General features: G+C 36.8%; 3 protein-coding genes and 2 long non-coding RNA genes across 5 annotated transcripts; 3 read left to right on the top strand and 2 right to left on the bottom strand.

Annotated features, from left to right (window-relative positions):
• The first annotated feature begins 90 nt into the window (after positions 1 to 90).
• On the top strand, positions 91 to 4154 carry LOC116308418 (serine protease HTRA2, mitochondrial). Its single transcript, XM_089028005.1, has 5 exons — positions 91 to 687; positions 1163 to 1360; positions 2092 to 2124; positions 2434 to 2732; positions 3078 to 4154. Exons 1-5 carry the CDS (start codon positions 91 to 93, stop codon positions 3241 to 3243), a joined length of 1293 nt encoding a protein of 430 aa, XP_088884131.1. The 3' UTR covers positions 3244 to 4154.
• Positions 4075 to 9252, bottom strand: LOC116308420 (uncharacterized). The gene is made up of 7 exons (XM_089028118.1): positions 9097 to 9252; positions 8661 to 9008; positions 7671 to 7720; positions 6803 to 6894; positions 6478 to 6543; positions 5852 to 6143; positions 4075 to 5468 (listed from the first exon to the last, which is right to left on the bottom strand). Exons 2-7 carry the CDS (start codon positions 8789 to 8791, stop codon positions 5269 to 5271), a joined length of 831 nt encoding a protein of 276 aa, XP_088884244.1. The 5' UTR covers positions 8792 to 9008; positions 9097 to 9252; the 3' UTR covers positions 4075 to 5268.
• Positions 6057 to 6522, top strand: LOC148912255 (uncharacterized). The gene is made up of 3 exons (XR_016119406.1): positions 6057 to 6179; positions 6268 to 6293; positions 6365 to 6522. It is a non-coding gene; the product is annotated as an uncharacterized LOC148912255 (long non-coding RNA).
• A 654-nt stretch (positions 9253 to 9906) lies between the features above and the next one.
• Positions 9907 to 22481, bottom strand: LOC116308419 (shootin-1). The gene is made up of 19 exons (XM_031718832.2): positions 22464 to 22481; positions 22226 to 22364; positions 22015 to 22067; positions 21861 to 21921; positions 20312 to 20406; positions 19185 to 19271; positions 17518 to 17602; positions 16884 to 16960; positions 16719 to 16800; positions 16519 to 16613; positions 15571 to 15717; positions 15149 to 15203; positions 14552 to 14650; positions 14179 to 14284; positions 13399 to 13448; positions 12528 to 12619; positions 12203 to 12268; positions 11580 to 11871; positions 9907 to 11195 (listed from the first exon to the last, which is right to left on the bottom strand). Exons 2-19 carry the CDS (start codon positions 22338 to 22340, stop codon positions 10996 to 10998), a joined length of 1857 nt encoding a protein of 618 aa, XP_031574692.2. The 5' UTR covers positions 22341 to 22364; positions 22464 to 22481; the 3' UTR covers positions 9907 to 10995.
• Positions 11812 to 12323, top strand: LOC116308421 (uncharacterized). Its single transcript, XR_004198506.2, has 3 exons — positions 11812 to 11904; positions 11993 to 12018; positions 12090 to 12323. It is a non-coding gene; the product is annotated as an uncharacterized LOC116308421 (long non-coding RNA).

The following is a 22481-nucleotide window of genomic DNA, read 5'->3' as shown; positions in this document are numbered from 1 at the left end:
TAAATAATTTAATGAATGAACATTAATGAGCAATGAGAACCTCATTGACCTAATCCAGTCCCATGCCCCCTCTGCATTTTTATTTCAAACATGGCGGCCGTCATAGGTCGATGTTTTCATACTGTATTCCACAGGAATACACCAAGAATATACATTCTACGGCAGACAAAATGTTTTATTAGTTCAAGAAGTACTCAATCTATATCACCAACCAAGAGTATAAAGACATATTGGCCATTTCTAGGCTCATTTGTGATTGGTGGATTTGTGGGTTATCAATTACGTGAATTTTGTCGCCACAGAAATATTAATTTAGACAATTTTATCGCGTCTACAACGCCTTGTGTCAATGCAAGAGCTTTACCAGACGATAACCCTAGCTGCTTGCCTCCTTCTAAGAGATTTAACTTTATTGCAGATGCTGTAGAAACTGCATCTCCAGCAGTTGTGTACATTGAAGTCACAGATAGTCGTATTTCGGGATTTTTTGGCCATCCCGCGGGACCCACGAGTTCTGGTTCGGGATTTTTTGTCAGTGAGGAAGGAATGGTACTTACAAACGCTCATGTTGTGGCTAATGCTATGAATGTGACTGTCAAGATGACAGACGGGCGACAGTTCAAGGGTATGGTTGTGGATATTGATCCGGTGAAGGACTTGGCTGCCATCAAGCTAAATGTGTCTCAGGTGGGTGGTGGATAGGAATAAAATTCAAATCATCTTTGTTTTATGAGGGTATCATTTATTAGCCAATAAACAAATCTGTGACCCTTGGGGGAATGCCACAGGGTATGGAATAAATCACCTCTTTGACCAATCATAGGGTGCAATGCTACAGGTCATCTCTAATCACTTCTTGAGCTATCGTTGCATCAATGCATGCTCACTGAAAAATGAAATTATGACAATATTCTATACAAAATTTTAAATATTTAACCCATCAGTGAATCCAGGGGGTGGTCACAGGGCTTCTGTGACCCCCCCCCCTCCCCCAAATGAATTTTTACCTATGGAGTAATGACTTATCTGCAAAAAATATTTCTCAATGACTAACATGTTTTTTAAAAAGAAAATTCCCCCACTCAAAATCCTGAATTCGTACCCTGCCATAACAGAGAATTTATAACTGAAGTATTCAAACCTATCTATTCATTTCAAACAGGGAACAAAATTTCCTACAATAAAACTAGGCTCATCTTCATCATTAAGACCAGGAGAATGGGTGATAGCTATGGGTAGTCCTTTGACGCTGAGCAATACAATAACAGCAGGTATAGTCAGTACAGTACACAGAGGAGGAGAGGAACTGGGTCTGCCAAACAGGGACATGGAATACATCCAGACTGATGCTGCTATCAATGTAAGTTAAAATCCTTACTGGTAATCAGGGCTGGAAATAACACCTGGGGCCAAACAAAAAAATAAGTGTGTTTCCTGTTACGTGACCAACCCTAATTTTCTTGCCAATTTTTGCCGACCCTAATATTTTTTTCGTTCCCAAATGCACCACAGGGTTCCCAGTAAGCTAGATTCCGCTTTTGTATCAGTAAAAAAAACCCGACCTACCATCCCCAATTATTTTTCTCACGCAACAGGAAGCACACTTATTTTTTTGTTTTCCTGGTCAGTCGCCTGGTCATGTCTGGTCAATTAGTTTTAGCTGAGTCATAGCTTTGGCTTGCTGTTACTAGTCAAAATAAACAAATAGTGCAAAAGGAGATATCACAGGTTAAACCTATCAAAAACATCTCCTAAGATCAAATTGGGATTTAGAAGTCGATTTTTGCGGAGCGAGGAAAAACTGAGAACCCAGAGAAAATTAACCCTCCAAGCACAGGACTGCAGAGAACCAACCAACAACTCTGCTCAGGTATGACTCCAAGCCTTAGAGGAGTCATACCAAGGTCATATTGGTAAGGACGATGCATAAACCATTGATGAGGGTCACAGGTTTGTTAGCCACTGGCTATTAAGTGCTACCCTCATAAGAACAAACAAGGACACATAAGCAGCCTACTCCACCCCTGCTTTGTTTTATCCATTATTTTGAAAGATTTTTAAATAAAATTGACATAATATATGAATTTGCAGGTTGGGAACTCTGGTGGACCCCTAGTTAACCTGGTAAGTTTGGATATGAATATTATTCTTGCATTATCCATTCCTCTTCACATGCACAATAAATGATAGGTAACTCACAGATCACATTGGAATTTAGCTGTTTAGAAGAAAAACCCTTGAATCAAGGGAGAGACCTAACGAACTCTACTCACGTGGTGCCAAGTCCAGGAATCAAACCTAGACCCCAGAGGCAAGGAGCAAATGTACTACTGCAATTGCACTACTGCTAATGCTAATGCTAATGATTTCCAAAAACAAACAAGGGAAGTGTTGAATTATTCCTCTTTTTCTAATTATCTGAATTTTTCAAAGGATGGTCAAGTTATTGGCATCAATGCAATCACAGTCAAGTTTGCTTCAGGAATTTCTTTCGCGATTCCAATTGATGAGGTGAAGGATTTCCTCAAAGGTGCTCAGGAAAAGAAAAGGTTGATGAAAAGTGGCACAAACCAAAGAGCTCTTGGTCCAAGACAGCGCTGGTACATTGGAATCAACATGCTCACTCTGTTACCTCATATCTTGGAGGAACTACAACTACGAGATTCCACATTCAATAACCTTAAAGGTGGAGTCTTCATTGCTGGTGTTAATTACAGCTCACCTGCACACATGTAAGTCTTGATCCACTTGTCGTAAACTTCAGAGGGCATTGGAAAATTTTTGCCAAGTCATATAGATGTCATAATATTGTCATTTTTTCTCTGGTCAGGGGGGTCTGACATCATTTCCCCTCCTCAGGGGGGGAGGTATAAGGTATAGATATTTCTCAAACCATCTTATTTTCAACAAAAAATATCGTAATATTGTTCATATTCTTAAAACATTTTTGGGTCAGGGGGGTCTGACATCATTCTCCCTCCTCTTGGGAGGGGGGAGGGGGAGGTAAAGATATTTTCTGAAACTACCATTTTTACCTAATACATATTGTAATATTGTTCTTTTTTTTTCTGCAACAGAGCAGGGCTAAGATCTGGAGATGTGATAAGGAAAATCAATGGAGCTGAAATCTCAAGTTCCAAAGAAGTATTTGAGTATGTGAAGAAAGGAGAAACCCTGAACATGGAAGTGCAGAGGGGAAGTAAGACTGTTACTGTGACTGTTCAACCACAAGTTGTTGGATGATGATATTATCATACTATTAATAGAAATATTACTTGATGGGCTTCCTGTGGAAGCTACATTGTGTCTAAAGATGGGCTCTTTTCTTTGTCCTTGTCACAAAATGTTCTATTTCTTAAAATACAATGGGATCTTTTGGTAAGCCTTTGCATATGCACACAACATGCATGTCCTTAGAGGATTTTATTTTGATTAGCCTGATTATAAGTCGCTCTATGATGGTCGCTTTATAAAATTTTTAACTCAATAGACCTCCTCAGCTCTAGAGAGCTCGAGTGTAATGCTGTCCCATTTCAGAGCACGTCATTCTCTTGAGAATAATATTCTTTGTTTGAGTTGTATCCATATTCATGTGTCTTCTCATGTGCAACCGAGCACAAACCTTAAACAAAGAAATGATACTCTAGGGAATGATACGTGGTCTGAAATGGGGCAACATTTTCGTCACAGCCGAGGAGGTCTATTTCATATTGTTTGATTTTTCCTTAGTACTTAACAGTCTATCATGAAACACTTCATGAGCATCTAGTTATTATGATATCAGAATGCAGTTTTCTTTTTTTTCTTTTTGATAAATAGTAGCAGCAAATAATATTACTGTTCAGGTGCTTTTATGAACTTTTATTGCTTTTTTTTACCGTAAGGACATTTTATACAAAGACAAAATTGTATAACAAAAAAGATGCATGTTTTGAAAAAAATATATCTTGGCATTATGCAATAAATTGTGTGAGAGAACATAACCTGTGATGGCACCAGCTCGCTTGAGAGGGCCGCGGAACGAATAACGACGAAAGGGCCTTGATACCAAACAGAGAAAAGAGCAACGTCGAGTCACGTCTTTACCCGTCGAAATCTTGACGGCCTTTAATTCGGTCGTACAAATCATATACATTAAAATATCAGATTACAAACATTGATTGTTGCTATGAGCGCTTAATCCTTAATCAAATAAAGCCAGATATATAAAATTACAATAATTCGCTGAGAGACAATAAAACAAGTAAATATAAAATCAAAATACAATCAAATGTAAACCAAAGCTGAGGGCGTACCAACGCCGTTACATAACCTCACTAACTAACATTACCATATATTCTGACTGACCCCTCCACTAGGAAATTCTGATTCCCTTCAACGACAGAGGTGGTAATATTTTCTACAACTATACAATATATTTTTGTGAGTGTCTCACTAATCCATAGGAGACCCAACAACATTCAAACAACAATTTTTCTAAAAATGTGTTTGGGCTACATGTGGGAGGTGGTTATTTTACCCACCCAACCCATGACAAAATCATGTTTATTCTAATTCATATCAAATTATTTAATTATTATCCCATTGCTATATTCCAATCAAAACCATTTGCTCTAAACAAGCTATTATTTAAATACATGGAAAATTATCAAAAATTATTTCCAAAAGCTGCTAATATTAAGGTAAATATTTTGAAATTCACCCACTAAAATTATTCTGGTATTCGCACCAGCTGTTTGACGTATGGCCAAAAATTGTATCTAAATTATTAAATATCGCAAAAATAGATGAGTGACATTTATGTTACTTTCTCCGTGTAATGCACTGCAAAAAAATTAATGTAATCCATTTCTATGCCCTCATAGCATTTTTTACCATGCTTAAATCCACTGTGCAACTTCTAAAACTGGGGTTACTTAGACAGTGAGAACCAATCAAAATGTTGAATGAAAACAATGCATTACAACTTTGGGTAGTCGAGCCAATCATAAACCAGCAGAAAACCATGGCCGTTAATTTCAACATATCATTAATTTTATTCTCACGAAAAAAATGTTGGCTCTCTAGTAGTTGTTTAAACATTTAATTGGTTCTTGCTGCCTTGGGTCTAAGTGGCCCTGGTTCCAGTGTAGTTGCACAGCAATTTGATCTATGCTATTATCATTTAATGCTTAATGACAGCTGCCTGTCCATACTTCCATACATTCTGTGCTTCAAACAGTTCTAGTTTCAATCATCAGGCTCAACTTTTCTTTCTGGCTGCAAGAACTATTCAGAGGTTTGCTTTTCAGGGCTTGAGCCACCAAAGGTTTGTTTTTCGGGGCTTGAGTCACCAAAGGTTTTTTTTTCAGGGCTTGAGCCACCAAAGGTTTGTTTTTCGGGGCTTGAGTCACCAAAGGTTTTTTTTTCAGGGCTTGAGCCACCAAAGGTTTGTTTTTCAGGGCTTGAGTCACTGTCCCCTTTCACTACTGTTAAAGGAAAGAAATTAATAAGTTAAGTTTTTTTGCCTATTTGTAGCGTCTTCCTAAGCTCAATGTTTACGGATGATTGACCGAGCATAAAACTATAAACACTAGGACACCATATGTGAAAGCGAAGCTACCACAGGAATCCCATTACATCACAATTAATTAATTTGTTTATGCATAATTTAAGTTCCTATATAATGGAATGCAAATGCAGATGCAGATCCAGGGGCGGTGAGCTCTACCCCCCCTCCCCCAATTTTATTTCAGTCAACTTGAGACATCATTTTTGTACCAATTCTGCCTTTTATGGGTTTCCAGTGGTAGTAACTGATGCAAGGTGTCCTGTAACCCCCAAGAATGAGCAAATTCATAACCTTTCCTACCTCTCTCAGACTGAGCCTTTTTCCTTTCAACAACTTTTCTCAGCTCAGAAGTTGCCTCATCTTGTACTTTGGGCTTTTCATCTACTAAATCCCCAACAAAGCGACTTCGTGGTTTTCTAAGAACTTTTTGAAGCTCCCCCTCCTCTGACGCATTGTTTGATGGCTGTTTGGGTAAAGCATGGTCAGATCTCTTGCGCAGTTTGATGGTGCTCCATTCACATGAACCAGCTGAGGTTTTTGTTGGTGATCTGTCTAACAAGTCATCAATACTGGGACTTTTCTTAATTGTACTCTGAAAGATGAAATAAAACAACAACATTAAATTGAGGTAGGTTTTGGAGTGAATTAAAGATTTTAGAGGATTAAAATATCTAATTCAGTCTAACATCGTTTTTTTCTTCATTGCTTTGATTCAGGAGCTGCAGAGGGCTTGGAGCAGGAGGTACAGCCCCCTTTTTCCCATACTAGTCACTTATATTTTCCAATCTTAAACCTCCCCCCCTCACTTTTTAGGGTGCTCCACGGCCCCTGTGATGGACAGTCATGGAAATGCTAGTCAGTGAAGAAGTTGTCAAACTCTGCAGGTCAAGCTTCAATGCTAATGGTATGGTAGGAATGACACTTACCAGACGATTGCCTAATTCCGACATGGCTGAATCATCATCATCACTTTCAGATTGTCTTTGAGGTCGCTAACACAATGAATGAAAATATATAAAATAAAATTTTATTAGTTAATTGCAGAAAGTACCAATAATCTTCAGTACCTCCCTAGAAGTCAGGCCATGGATGCCCTGACTTAGATCAGCCCAGGGGTTTTTTTAGGGTTTGATCTGGGAGTTAACCATGCTTTGACTTAGATCAGCCCAGATTGGGTTGTTTCAGGGTTTGTAACATTCAGTTCGGTGATTGGTTTAGTTTGAAAAGATGGACGCATCAGACAGTCCTTACCTGTACATGTTTTAATTGCATTTTTCCTGAGTTGATTCGATCCATCATTTCTTTCATCACATTAGCCAAAGGATCATCTGGCTCCGACTTTCCTTCAAATAAAAAAAAAGATAATTTTAATTTAAAGCAAGGATAAACAGGATAAAACCCTTTCTGTAAAGGGTTAAAGTACAATGAAAACTAAGAAAGCTTGGAAAGTTATTAAAGATGCAAATAATCTATGTTTTTTTCAAGGTAATATTTTCCAGAAAAAATTCCAAGCTCCAGATCCTGCCTAGAGGTTGGAATTTCTTTTTCAAAAAAAATTTCTTGGAAAATTTTATTCTCATGTATCTTTAATTTACAATGAAAATCTTTATTTACTCAGGGTTATCCCTTCAGTGTCTAATGCCAAAAGTTCCTAGTGTCTAATGAACAAAGGGATCTGGCATGTTTCAAAGCAATCTAGCATGATTCACGAGTCACAACTCATGCTAGATCCCTTTGCTTACAACTTAAGCTTCACAACGGTGCAAGTTTTGCATTTGGCCTATAGGGATTGGAAACAACATGATAGCTTATCTTACACACATTAAACAAGGAAAATATCTGTATATATGACTACCTCAAACAAAAGACTGTAACTTGCGACAACACCAATGCATCTTTACATAACAATAGCAGCTAATTACTGTTCACAATATGACCGCACCAGAAGTATAAACACCATAGACTGTCTTTCGTTTACTCGCTGGACTCTGAAGATGACTTCTGCTCAGGTTGTTGAAAGGTCAGTTACCACCAACAACAGTCTTTCTCAAGACTACAATCACCAAGACGATCACACTTCACAACAAGCTTTAAAACCTGAAGCAATTTACATACTCACTTTTTAAACCTTCTCCTTTTTTCTTTTTACCCATGATATTTTTGAACTTTCTGTCTTGGAGAAAAAACACTTTAGTCTATAGAAGCTTTGCACCATTATTTAAATAGAGGATATTACATGGGCGCGTGGAGATATGAAATTTATCTTCAAGTGTTGAAAAGATCTCTCATGAGTGAGCGATAATTATTATATAATTATCCATAAAATTAACTTAACAAGCTTTTTATTATTATAAAAAGTTTTTATTTATAAACTAATAGCTTAAATACCATGGTAACGATATTTTCACATGCGAAAATAACATGTTATTTTTGCATGTGAAAATATCAGTTTTTCAAAAAGGATAAATATAGGTATTTTATGGATAATTCTATGATAATAGCAGCAATAACACAGGAGGCACAACAAAAGAGTCTTCTTCACCCTGGGAAACTTAGCTTTTTCTAATGTAAATCAGATTAGATCAGATTCAATATATTGTTCCTGCTTCCTGTTATGGATGCCATTACATAATGGTGGCTCTGCAGCAAGTCCTCAGGGCTGATCAAGGGCAGGACATGGCTAATTTACAGAATAAGTTGGAATTTAGTATGTTAGGTTCTGTGAAGGGAAGAAAATTGGAGAACCAAGAGAAAAACTCTTGAATCAATAGTCCCCTTCACAGTTCCTGTGCCATCTTGAAAGGTAGCTGTGCCTTTGAATCGAAGCGAGACGAACGGTGAGCTTGCAATGATAGAGACCTTTTTTCAACACCTTGGACAATCATGCACATGTCTCCATCATTGCAAGCTCACTGTTTGTCTCGCTTCAATTCAAAGGCATGGCTACCTTTCAAGATGGCTCAGAGAACTGTGAGGGGACTATTGAGATCTTACAAACTCTACTCATGCATGTGTGATTGGAAGTTCAGGAATTGAACCTGAGACCCCAGAGGTTGGATTTCTAACAATACATCAGACTATATGTCAAGGGTAAGTCACTTGTACTTACTTCATGACACCTGGTGGCGGTGGTGGAGGCGGAGGTGCTGGAGGAGTGGGGGGAGGAGGTGGAAAAGATCTCTTTGCATTGTCAAGGCTTTCTTGGAGAACTGAAACTTTGTTACCAAAAAGGATAGACATAGTATAGTAGTAATAAATTATGCGTTCGGTGTATATATAATGAAGTAGAGAGAATAAGAGAAAAATATCAAATGCCCTTGGCAGGATTCGAACCCACGTCTTCGGTATTCTAGTCCGATGTATTAACCACTACACTACGAGGACCAACCACGCTGGGGACGCAGCCAGAATATGAAATGTAGGGTATTCGTGAGGATCCCAGAGCGATATTTTTTCTCTATAAGATAAGTAGAACACCGTAAATATGTACGCAAAGAATAGACATAGTATAGTAGTAATAAATTATGCGTTTCTACCATTTTTACCTAATACATATTGTAATATTGTTCTTTTTTTTTCTGTAACAGAGCAGGGCTAAGATCTGGAGATGTGATAAGGAAAATCAATGGAGCTGAAATCTCAAGCTCCAAAGAAGTATTTGAGTATGTGAAGAAAGGAGAAACCCTGAACATGGAAGTGCAGAGGGGAAGTAAGACTGTTACTGTGACTGTTCAACCACAAGTTGTTGGATGATGATATTATCATACTATTAATAGAAATATTACTTGATGGGCTTCCTGTGGAAGCTACATTGTGTCTAAAGATGGGCTCTTTTCTTTGTCCTTGTCACAAAATGTTCTATTTCTTAAAATACAATGGGATCTTTTGGTAAGCCTTTGCATATGCACACAACATGCATGTCCTTAGAGGATTTTATTTTGATTAGCCTGATTATAAGTCGCTCTATGATGGTCGCTTTATAAAATTTTTAACTCAATAGACCTCCTCAGCTCTAGAGAGCTCGAGTGTAATGCTGTCCCATTTCAGAGCACGTCATTCTCTTGAGAATGATATTCTTTGTTTGAGTTGTATCCATATTCATGTGTCTTCTCATGTGCAACCGAGCACAAACCTTAAACAAAGAAATGATACTCTAGGGAATGACACGTGGTCTGAAATGGGGCAACATTTTCGTCACAGCCGAGGAGGTCTATTTCATATTGTTTGATTTTTCCTTAGTGTTTAACAGTCTATCATGAAACACTTCATGAGCATCTAGTTATTATGATATCAGAATGCAGTTTTCTTTTTTTCTTTTTGATAAATAGTAGCAGCAAATAATATTACTGTTCAGGTGCTTTTATGAACTTTTATTGCTTTTTTTTACCGTAAGGACATTTTATACAAAGACAAAATTGTATAACAAAAAAGATGCATGTTTTGAAAAAAATATATCTTGGCATTATGCAATAAATTGTGTGGGAGAACATAACCTCGCTAACTAACATTACCATATATTCTGACTGACCCCTCCCCTAGGAAATTCTGATTCCCTTCAACGACAGAGGTGGTAATATTTTCTACAACTATACAATATATTTTTGTGAGTGTCTCACTAATCCATAGGAGACCCAACAACATTCAAACAACATTCTTTCTAAAAATGTGTTTGGGCTACATGTGGGAGGTGGTTATTCTACCCACCCAACCCATGACAAAATCATGTTTATTCTAATTCATATCAAATTATTTAATTATTATCCCATTGCTATATTCCAATCAAAACCATTTGCTCTAAACAAGCTATTATTTAAATACATGGAAAATTATCAAAAATTATTTCCAAAAGCTGCTAATATTAAGGTAAATATTTTGAAATTCACCCACTAAAATTATTCTGGTATTCGCACCAGCTGTTTGACGTATGGCCAAAAATTGTATCTAAATTATTAAATATCGCAAAAATAGATGAGTGACATTTATGTTACTTTCTCCGTGTAATGCACTGCAAAAAAATTAATGTAATCCATTTCTATGCCCTCATAGCATTTTTTACAGTGTGGAATCCACAGTGCGACTTCTAAAACTGGGGTTACTTAGACAGTAAGAACCAATCAAAATGTTGAATGAAAACAATGCATTACAACTTTGGGTAGTCAAGCCAATCATAAACCAGCAGAAACCCATGGCCTTTAATTTCAACATATCATTATTCTTACGAAAAAATGATGTTGGCTCTCTAGTAGTTGTTTAAAAGTTTGATTGGTTCTTGCTGTCTCGGGTCTAAGTGACCCTGGTTCCAGTGTAGTTGCACAGCAATTTGATCTATGCTATTATCATTTAATGCTTAATCACAACTGCCTGTCCATACTATCGTGCATTCTGTTCTTCAAACAGTTCTAGTTTCAATCATTAGGCTCAACTTTTCTTTCTGGCTGCAAGAACTATTCAGAGGTTTGCTTTTCAGGGCTTGAGCCACCAAAGGTTTGTTTTTCGGGGCTTGAGTCACCAAAGGTTTTTTTTTCAGGGCTTGAGCCACCAAAGGTTTGTTTTTCGGGGCTTGAGTCACCAAAGGTTTTTTTTTCAGGGCTTGAGCCACCAAAGGTTTGTTTTTCAGGGCTTGAGTCACTGTCCCCTTTCACTGCTGTTAAAGGAAAGAAATTAATAAGTTAAGTTTTTTTGCCTATTTGTAGCATCTTCCTAAGCTCAATGTTTACGGATGATTGACCGAGCATAAAACTATAAACACTAGGACACCATATGTGAAAGCGAAGCTACCACAGGAATCCCATTACATCACAATTTATTTATTTGTTTATGCATAATTTAAGTTCCTATATAATGGAATGCAAATGCAGATGCAGATCCAGGGGCGGTGAGCTCTACCCCCCCTCCCCCCAATTTTATTTCAGTCAACTTGAGACATCATTTTTGTACCAATTCTGCCTTTTATGGGTTTCCAGTGGTAGTAACTGATGCAAGGTGTCCTGTAACCCCCAAGAATGAGCAAATTCATAACCTTTCCTACCTCTCTCAGACTGAGCCTTTTTCCTTTCAAGAATTTTTCTCAGCTCAGAAGTTGCCTCATCTTGTACTTTGGGCTTTTCATCTACTAAATCCCCAACAGAGTGACTTCGTGGTTTTCTAAGAACTTTTTGAAGCTCCCCCTCCTCTGACGCATTGTTTGATGGCTGTTTGGGTAAAGCATGGTCAGATCTCTTGCGCAGTTTGATGGTGCTCCATTCACATGAACCAGCTGAGGTTTTTGTTGGTGATCTGTCTAACAAGTCATCAATACTGGGACTTTTCTTAATTGTACTCTGAAAGATGAAATAAAACAACAACATTTTGAGGTAGGTTTTGGAGTGAATTAAAGATTTTAGAGGATTAAAATATCTAATTCAGTCTAACATCGTTTTTTTCTTCATTGCTTTGATTCAGGAGCTGCAGAGGGCTTGGAGCAGGAGGTACAGCCCCCTTTTTCCCATACTAGTCACTTATATTTTCCAATCTTAAACCTCCCCCCCTCACTTTTTAGGGTGCTCCACGGCCCCTGTGATGGACAGTCATGGAAATGCTAGTCAGTGAAGAAGTTGTCAAACTCTGCAGGTCACGCTTCAATGCTAATGGTATGGTAGGAATGACACTTACCAGAAGACTGCCTAATTCCGACATGGCTGAATCATCATCATCACTTTCAGATTGTCTTTGGGGTCGCTAACACAATGAATGAAAATATATAAAATAAAATTTTATTAGTTAATTGCAGAAAGTACCAATAATCTTCAGTACCTCGCTAGAAGTCAGGCCATGGATGCCCTGACTTAGATCAGCCCAGGGGTTTTTTTAGGGTTTGATCTGGGAGTTAACCATGCTTTGACTTAGATCAGCCCAGAGTGGGTTGTTTCGGGGTTCGATAAACTTCAGTTTGGTGATTGTTTAGTTTGAATAGATGGACGCATCGGACAGCCCTTACCTGTACAGGTTTTAATTGCACTTTTCCTGAGTTAATTCGATCCATCATTTCTTTCATCGCATTAGCCAAAGGATCATCTGGCTTTGACTTTCCTTCAAATAAAAAAAAAAGATAATTTTAATTTAAAGCAAGGATAAACAGGATAAAACCCTTTCTGTAAAGGGTTAAAGTACAATGAAAACTAAGAAAGCTTGGAAAGTTATTAAAGATGCAAATAATCTATGTTTTTTTTCAAGGTAATATTTTCCAGAAAAAATTCCAAGCTCCAGATCCTGCCTAGAGTTTGGAATTTCCTTTTTTCAAAAAACATTTCTTGGAAAATGTTATTCTCATGTATCTTTAATTTACAATGAAAATCTTTATTTACTCAGGGTTATCCCTTCAGTGTCTAATGCCAAAAGTTCCTAGTGTCTAATGAACAAGGGATCTGGCATGTTTCAAAGCAATCTAGCGTGATTCACGAGTCACAACTCGTGCCAGATCCCTTTGTTTACAACTTAAGCTTCACAACGGTGCAAGTTTTGCATTTGGCCTATAGGGATTGGAAACAACATGATAGCTTATCTTACACACATTAAACAAGGAAAATATCTTTATATATGACTACCTCAAACAAAAGACTGTAACTTGCGACAACACCAATGCATCTTTACATAACAATAGCAGCTAATTACTGTTCACAATATGACCGCACCAGAAGTATAAACACCATAGACTGTCTTTCGTTTACTCGCTGGACTCTGAAGATGACTTCTGCTCAGGTTGTTGAAAGGTCAGTTACCACCAACAACAGTCTTTCTCAAGACTACATTCACCCAGGCGATCACACTTCACATCAAACTTTAAAACCTGAAGCAATTTACATACTCACTTTTTAAACCTTCTCCTTTTTTCTTTTTACCCATGATATTTTTGAACTTTCTGTTTTGGAGAAAAAACACTTTATTCAATAGAAGCTTTTGCACCATTATTTAAATAGAGGATATTACATGGGTGCGCGGAGATACAAAATTTATCGATCTTTGAGTGTTGAAAAGATCTCTCACGAGTGAGTGATAATTATTATATAATTATCCATAAAATTAACTTAACAAGCTTTTTAAAAATAACATGTTATTTTTGCATAGGTATTTTATGGATAATTCTATGATAATAGCAGCAATTACAGGAGGCAAAACAATAGAGTCTTCTTCCCTTGGGAAACTTAGCTTTTTCTAATGTAAATCAGATTAGATCAGATTCAATATATTGTTCCTGCTTCCTGTTATGGATGCCATTACATAATAGTGGCTCTGCAACAAGGGACTGGGCTGATCAAAGGCAGGACATGGCTAATTTACAGAATAAGTTGGAATTTAGTATGTTAGGTTTTGTAAAGGGAAGAAAATTGGAGAACCAAGAGAAAAACTCTTGAATCAATAGTCCCCTTCACAGTTCCTGTGCCATCTTGAAAGGTAGCTGTGCCTTTGAATCGAAGCGAGACGAACGGTGAGCTTGCAATGATAGAGACCTTTTTTCAACACCTTGGACAATCATGCACATGTCTCATGCATGTGTGATTGGAAGTTCAGGAATTGAACCTGAGACCCCAGAGGTTGGATTCCTAACAATACATCAGACTATATGTCAAGGGTAAGTCACTTGTACTTACTTCATGACACCTGGTGGTGGTGGTGGAGGCGGAGGTGCTGGAGGAGTGGGGGGAGGAGGTGGAAAAGATTTCTTTGCATCGTCAAGGCTTTCTTGGAGAACTGAAACTTTGTTATCAAAAAGGAAATAAATAAGTTGTGTACAAATAATGAATGGATAGATGGATAGATGGATGGATGGATGGACTGATGGATGATGGACTGACGGACGGACGGACGGACAGATGGACTGACGGACGGATGGATGGACGGATGGATAGATGGATGAATAGGTTGAAAACTAGATGGATGGGTAGGATAATAAGATAGTGGACAGACAGACAAATGGGTAGATCTAATGTAATATACAGACAGACAGATCCATATCCAATCTACCTCTATGTTCAGCTTCTTTAACCTTCTTCTCTGACTCTATCAATTGATTCTCTAGATTCTCCACTTCCTCTTGAGCCAGTTCAAGTTTATTCTTTATTCCTTAAATTTGTAAAGCCACATTAATAAGACATTATGCTTGTAGTTAAATCCTTCAAAGTCATGACCATAGTACTGCAAAAATCCTCGTTTTTCAATTCTTCAGGTTTTCAAACTCTAGTTGGACTGATTTTTCCTGTTATTTCAGTCATGAGAGGGAGTAGGACTCATTCAAATAACCCAAGGTAATGTGTGGTGAAATGTGGTAAATGTAATCTAACTGGACAAAAGGAGATGAAACCGGAGTTTAAGGACAGCTGAAGAATCATGATCATGATAGAAGGAATTTCCCAGACGTAATAGGACATTTGCATGATGGTGTCATTGACCTCTACTACCAGACTCACTTGCACACTTTCTTTTGTTCAGTCAATTAGCAACAACTGTCTTACTATTCTCACCCTTAAATAAGAAAGAACATTTGCAAAGCATAATGGCAGTGGGAGTCAATCCTGATCATGGAAACGTCCTATTACATGATTATATCGTATATTGATCTACCTTTCAGATATTCTCCATCTTTTGATGATAACAGCTCTTCTTCCATCTCTTTTATCTGAAGGGAAAAAATTTTTGAATGTTATTTCTCATATCTATCTTTTATTCTTTCTTTCTTCTTAATCATTCTTCCATATTTATTTCCCATTTCTATTTCCTTCCTTCTTCCTTCCTTTCTCATTACTTTTCTCTTTCCTTCTTTTCCATTTTATTCATTTCTTCTTCTTTTCATTCATTCATTTCTTCCCCTTTATTTTATCTATTTTCCCTTCCTTGTAATTCTTCCTCCCTTCCTCTTTTCTACCTTTCCTTCCTTCTTCCTTTTTTTGCTTTATTTTTTCATTTTTCTAGTCTCATTCATCTGTTCTTTCTTCCCTTTCTCTTTCTCTCTTTTTCTTCATATCTGATACATATGTTTGATATACCTTTTCTTCTTTCTCCCTTCTTTCCTCCTCAATCTGTTTGTTCAGCTTTGTTATTTCTTCAAATGCTTTAGCCAGCCGCTCATCTTGATCTGCAGCCTCCTTCAGTATCAAACGTTTTCTTCTTAATTCTTCATCTGTCCGTTTAGACTACCAGTAGTTAAAGGATGGATGGGAAAATGGTAATTAAGATGTTAGAAATACATGGGAAGGGAAAGATAGTGAGCAAGAAGATTTATAAAACACAAGGGAGGGGAGGGACAATGGGCTAGAATATGAAACACCAAGGGGAGGGATAGTCATTGAGAAGATATGACAAGATGGAGGGGAGGGACAGTGGGCTAGAGGATGAAACACCAGGGAGGGGAGGGACAGTCAATAAAAAGATTAAACACAAAAAAGGGAGTGAAAGCATGAGTGACAAGGTCAAACACAGGGGAAGGGAGGGACAGTTGACTAGAAGATAATACACATTATTATCATCATCATCATCATCATCATTATCATCATCATTATCATCACCATCATCATTATCACCATCATCATTATCATCATCATCATCATCCATATCATCATCATTATCATCACCATCATTATCATCATCATCATTATCATCACCATCATCATTATCACCATCATCATCACCAACATCATCATCATCATCATCATCATCACCATCATCATCATCATCATTATCACCATCATCATTATCACCATCATCATCACCATCATCATCATCACCATCATCATCATCATTATCATCATCATCATCATCATCATCATCATCATCATCATCATCATTATCATCATCATCATCATCATCATCATCATCATCATCATCATCATCATCATCATCATCATCATCATCATCATCATCATCATGGGAGGAGGGATAGTTGCCGAGTCGATAGAACATCTCTGAATGCAATGTGTATCATATAACATTTTTACCTCTGCTGCTATCTTTTCTGCTTCGGCACGGCATTGTGCTTCTACATCATATTTGACTTGTAAATGATTAAATTCCTCTAATGCCATCACAGATACTAAGAATAACAAAATGGGTAAGAAAGAATAATCTTACAAATAACATCAGCTATGTAAAGGTTATCCCTTTTTAGTATGATAAATTATTAAAGCTATTAGCTCACCTCTATTTAGCTGCTTCAACTGCTTCTCGTTTACTCCTAGTTTCTTTCTTGTGGTTAAGTGGGCTTTTTTTTCTTGATCAAACTAATGTTCAGAAATGTTTTTGTTAGTAAAAACACAGAAACGCAAGACTCTATCATTGAATCTTTATCTAAGTACACACATACCCCTTCCTGTGAGATCATTAACTCATTCTTTGTATCTTTTAATTTTGATTTTAAGTTTTCGATTTTTTCTCTTTGCTCTGAAAAGACACAAGAAATATATAATGAGAAACCGAATATTTTCTAAGTTGCACCTGATGACCATGCAATAAGCACTGATCCACCTGATGACCATGCAATAAGCACTGATCCACCTGATGACCATGCAATAAGCACTGATTCACCAGATGACCATGCAATAAGCACTCATGTACCTAATGGTCATGCATGCAATAAGCACTGATGATGCACCTGATGCCCATGCAATAAGCACTGATGCACCTGATGACCATGCAATAAGCACTGATCCACCTGATCACCATGCAATAAGCACTGATCCACCTGATCACCATGCAATAAGCACTGATCCACCTGATCACCATGCAATAAGCACTGATCCACCTGATCACCATGCAATAAGCACTGATCCACCTGATCACCATGCAATAAGCACTGATGATTCATGTTACCGGCATATCTCAAGTATTTATCCAGCCAATCAGCACATGTGTTATATATACATATTTGAAATATTTTATTTCAAGGAATAAAGAAATAGACAAACAAGTTACAGAGAGTAAAAAAAAACTGGGGTCACCTTTAATTTCTTCTTGTAATTGGGCAATGATACTGTCTGAGTGAGAATCTTCACCTATATCAACATCAACTGCTTGAAGATCAGCCTGAAAAAAGAGAAGGTACTCAGCATTTGAAAGCAAAATATATGTGTATAAATTTATTTTCCTAAGACTGTGAAATGCTTTCTAGTAGTTAGTTTATAATAGTTAAATAGACACAAAATTAAAAGAAAACAATTGGAAATAAGATCTAATAGCCTTATAACATAGTCAAGATATAATGTGCGCTGATTGGTTAAACAGCGTGTGCAAGCATGCATCCAAAATTTGATGGTGAATGCTGACGTGATTGAGTAGCACCCTCTACGTAATGATAGTAAGTTGTTTTCATTAGGCATAAATCCCTAACTAGTAATCTTTTATACATACGGCAAAACAACACTGAATATTTATTTGTCGTTTTGGCGTACATATAAAAGATTGGCAGTTAGGGATTTATACCTTATGAAAACAACTTACTATCATTACAAAATCTTTTGAAGTCTCGGCTAAAACAATTTCAAAAAGCTCTATGTAATGAAAATTTCATTTTAAATTTTTTTTGAATTTGTTTCTATTAACGTCAAGATTTTTTTATGCTTTTGCTACGTCATAAAAGTATTGGTCATTGATTAGTTGCTTCCATCAAGTTTTGGGTGCACTTCTTGGTCCATTGTTTAAGCACTCAAGAAGCTAGAGTTATACTCAGCTATGCCCTGTCCAACTCTTCAATTCCTTTGTGCTTCGATGATTTGTGATTTATGATTTATATAGTGCCCTTTCTATATATGGATAATCAAAGGCCCTTTAAATTGAGTTATGAATTTCAGATTGCTATTGCATCTTTCATACAGGAATGTAGACTTTTTCACTACCTACAGCACCAGCTAATGCTATTCAAAATGAAGGTTTCAAATGTATCTAGATAAGTTGAGGAGATAATCATTCAAAATTGCATTCAGGAACAAGGGTAATTTATGGTACATATGTGCTCTTAACTTTGGAATTAAACTTAGTAATAAGGTTGTTGCTCATGTAATTCTGTAGGTGGGGTCAATTGTAATAATTAGATTATCCTTGATAAGCCTCTTATTTGCTCTTATCTGGCTCTTATATCATTGACTGTAGACCGGCTTACAATGTCTAAAATGAACTTCAAAATGAACTTCAGGAAAGGATCAAACTCTATAGAAATAGTTTGTTGCAAGACTAATCTGCATGCAAAGAGTGAATTGACATGGCAGCTAAAATCAGAGAGTATTTAATATATAATCTTACAACCACACTGGGAGTTCCAACAACAGTTACATCAGGTTGATGCAGGCTAGATTAAAGAAAGTCCTAAGGAACTTAAGTTAAGAGAATTTTATACGCAGAGATAAATATTATGCATGCACCTTAACTTCCCCCAAAGTATGCTAGGATGCTCTAATCTCCTGTATAGGTGATGAGGTACACAATATCTTTTGTCAATAGACCCCTTGCATGTGACGTCAAATCAGCTCAATTTGGAGTGGGGAAAATGAATTTTGATCTCCTGAGAATTCAATTATTGAAAACCTCTTGTTATGTCCTCCAAATTGAGCTGCGTTCTGAAGTACTGCAAGGGGTCTATGAGCGTGGATGCATTTTTGACTAAATAGCTCACCAGACTAAGACCTTCACCACTCAGACCTGAGATCTGTGTCAAGATCATTTGACTTTGTCTCTTCAGCTGCTTATTCTGGTTTACTACCTGTAGATGGACAGACAGACAGACAGCTGAGTGATGTATATGTCATGGATGGATCATGTCATGGATGGATGTTATGGATGGATGTTATGGATGGATGTCATGGATGGATGTCATGAATGGATAGGTGTGGGTGAGAGGGTGAGTAGAAGAATGGGTGGATGGACAGACAGCTGAGTGATGTATATGTTATGGATGGATGTCATGGATGGATCATGTCATGGATGGATGGGTGTGGGTGAGAGGTTGAATAGAAGAATGGGTGGATGGACAGAAAGATAAGTGATGTATACGTAATGGATGGATGTTGTATGGATGTATGGATGAGTGTGGGTATGGGTATATGGAAATGGGTGGGTGGCTAGAATAATAGGTGGATGGACAGACAGATAGTGATGTATATGTAATAGGTAGATGTTATGGATGGATGCGGGTGGGTGGGTAGAACAATGGGCGTTGGACAGACAGATGAGTGACTTAATGGATGAATGTATGGACATATGGATGGATATATGAATGAGTAGAAGGGATGGATTGACAGATAGATGAATGGACATATAGAAGAATGGTATGGACAAGTGAATGAATGGACTGACAGACAAATGTGTGGATGGATGTTACAGATGGTGGGTTTATGTGGTTTAGTAGAAAAATGGGCATTCTCGTACCATTTCTCCTCCGCTTTGTTCCTACCTGTCGGAGGCTCTGGTAACAGCCGTTTCTAGCCCAATGCTACCAGAGCCTCCAACGGGTAGGAACCAAGCCAATGAGCTCTCGGTCAGGAATGAAGAATGGGTGGATTGACAGATAGATGGATTGGCAGAAGGATGGTGGATATATTGAAATATAGATGATAGATGAATAGAAGGGGAGAGGAGGATGGAGGATAGATTATTCAATGGGATAACTGGATATATAAATGGATAAATGATGGGTGGATAGGAAAATGGATGTATGGGTGCAGGTAGGTACGATGGAATGGGAAACCAGTAAAACGTTTCTGAATCAGCACAATTCATGGCAATTCTTCCCAACAAACCTACCTTTGAGGCAATCTCCACTGCCTTGTCGCGGCACTCTGCTTCAACATTATATTTTCTCTGTAGACTTTCATATTCATCTAATGCAAGGCTGGAGACTAAAGTCAGATTAAAAAGAATTAAAATTTATCAACTGTAATACAATACATATTGGGTCCTTAAGCCTGGGGTTTTATTAATTGCACAGAGCAATTTGGAAGCATTTTTACTTTTTGTTTATTTATCCATATTTTCATTCATTCATTTGAATCAATTTGAATCATGATTCATTTATTCAATTTTATTTAGCTATTTGTTTTTTTATTCATTAAACAATTTTTTACTTATTCCTTAATTTATTTGCAATATATAATAATCTAACATGTAGGGATAATATTGCTTTACAATTAAAAAAAAATCTTAAGAGCCTAGAAAAAAAAAGATTAAAAAGATCTTGTCATAAAGCTGTCTTCTATCCACTTTCAAATCAACTTTTTTTTTGATAAACATGTTTGACCTTAACACAGCAATATTTCAACAAATTTCCTTTTCAATTTTCAAGATATAAAAATAATAAAATCCAAAAATAGTTAATAGGATTATGTTTTTTTTAATGAGAGCTCATTCAGTTTACTCAGTAAATTTGTACAGAAATGACAGTGACAGTTCTGAAGCATGTACTTTCATATATGCAATGCTCACAATATCCTATATATCACCTGCTACAAAGAAAAAAATTTTTCCAAAAAAAAAATTTGAAAATCACCATCCAATACTTGAAAAAATGAAGTCAAATATTTTTCTGGAAATAACAGCTCATTAACATTTTTATCAACACATGCATTTTTCTTTGGATTTTTTTTTTAGAAAATGTCTTTCTTATCTTTTTTGCATGAGATTATTTTGTTCATATTTTTAAACTCATTTCTATTTTTAAACACAATTAATTTTTTCCTTGCTGTTATCCGATAAGGAAGACAAACAGTTCAGCTCTTCCTGAATAAGCTTGACAAGAAGATGTTATCTGAGTAATACCTGATGACTTAAATATATTTCCAATGTAAACTATATGTAAATCCCAGAAAATTTTGGGAATGAAAAAGTAAACAAAATCATTGAAAAAAATTATATTTGTAAAGTAGGAAAAGTCGACCAATATTTTTCTCAAATCTTTGACCGAGAGAATCTAAGAAATTTTTTTCATTTATAAAAAATGTTTTGCTTTGCTAACAAGTTCGTGAGCTGAGATGATCGTGTTATACCGTGATATTCCGCGATCTACTTACTGTGCTCGAGTTATACATACAAATTACAGGATATTTCGATTAAGAACTGAAAATCCTTCAAAATTCGTACAACTTCAAAGGATCTTAATTCTAATCTTCCCGAATGTAGATTAAAAGAAGGATTTATTTATATCGCTGAAGAACTGGACTCCTAATTCAGAGCTGATACAACATCTTTCGGTATATGTTATATGGCGGTGAATTCATTTAGGATAACAATAGAAAAAGGTCAAATCCTGATAAACCCTAGTAAAAATAAAAACCTGCAAAAAGAGGAGTTTACTTACTATTTTTGAGGCGATCGAGATCTGCTTTTGCCTTGAGATATTTTTCGTGCTCGGCTTGGAACTGCGAAAACAGACAGCTGATTCAAGATACTTTCCAAACTTACCATAAACTGAACTTAGCGGTTTATAATGGGCTTGTATAAAATAATCCCACCTTGGTATAATATTCTTCGCATCTGAGCTTGAGTTCGTCAAATTCTTGAGCAGCTTCACAAAAGAGAAGTCATATAAAACATAAAATCGTTTAGTAACAGGAAATCATAAAAGTGAATCAATCACAGTCGGTGTTTAATATATCGGAATGCAAGCGTCAAATAGGACTTTAAATTTCAACTAAGGGCGCTATCCGGGGTAATTTCACTAACCTGTCCTTGCAAGGATCTTTAAGGTTTGATAGTTCTGTTCTGTGGAATCTGGCTGTCCATTTAGTCGTTCTATAGGCTGCTGTTCCTTTACTTGTCTTCCTTGGTCCTCCGCCATTGCTGCATACACTTGGAACTAGAACTAAACATCCACGTCACGTGACTTAAGGCGGAAGTTTATCTGGTCCACCTCCTTCAACGCTCTAACAATTTACTTTATAAAATCATAAATTATTTATACCTTCGTCTGGAATATTAC

The sequence above is a fragment of the Actinia tenebrosa genome, unplaced genomic scaffold (genome assembly GCF_029948245.1).
Source record: "Actinia tenebrosa isolate PJP-AT-01 unplaced genomic scaffold, QUT_ActTen_1.0 PGA_scaffold12__29_contigs__length_12842862, whole genome shotgun sequence".
Classification (NCBI taxonomy): Eukaryota; Metazoa; Cnidaria; class Anthozoa; order Actiniaria; family Actiniidae; genus Actinia; species Actinia tenebrosa.
This window is presented reverse-complemented; position numbering and strand designations above follow the sequence as displayed.

Bases quoted from the DNA above. Each gene is read 5' to 3' on its own strand.
- LOC116308418 (XM_089028005.1), top strand. From the start codon at position 91: ATGGCGGCCGTCATAGGTCGATGTTTTCATACTGTATTCCACAGGAAT. The intron at 688-1,162 runs GTGGGTGGTGGA...CATTTCAAACAG, and splicing joins TCAAGCTAAATGTGTCTCAG to GGAACAAAATTTCCTACAAT. The intron at 2,125-2,433 runs GTAAGTTTGGAT...AATTTTTCAAAG, and splicing joins GTGGACCCCTAGTTAACCTG to GATGGTCAAGTTATTGGCAT.
- LOC116308420 (XM_089028118.1), bottom strand. From the start codon at position 8,791: ATGTCTATCCTTTTTGGTAACAAAGTTTCAGTTCTCCAAGAAAGCCTT. The intron at 6,895-7,670 runs GTGAGTATGTAA...TTTTATTTGAAG, and splicing joins AAAAGGAGAAGGTTTAAAAA to GAAAGTCGGAGCCAGATGAT. The intron at 5,469-5,851 runs GTAGGAAAGGTT...TTCCTTTAACAG, and splicing joins AAAGGCTCAGTCTGAGAGAG to TAGTGAAAGGGGACAGTGAC.
- LOC116308419 (XM_031718832.2), bottom strand. From the start codon at position 22,340: ATGGCGGAGGACCAAGGAAGACAAGTAAAGGAACAGCAGCCTATAGAA. The intron at 22,068-22,225 runs GTTAGTGAAATT...TCTTTTGTGAAG, and splicing joins AAAGATCCTTGCAAGGACAG to CTGCTCAAGAATTTGACGAA. The intron at 14,651-15,148 runs GTAGATCAATAT...TACAAATTTAAG, and splicing joins AGATGGAGAATATCTGAAAG to GAATAAAGAATAAACTTGAA.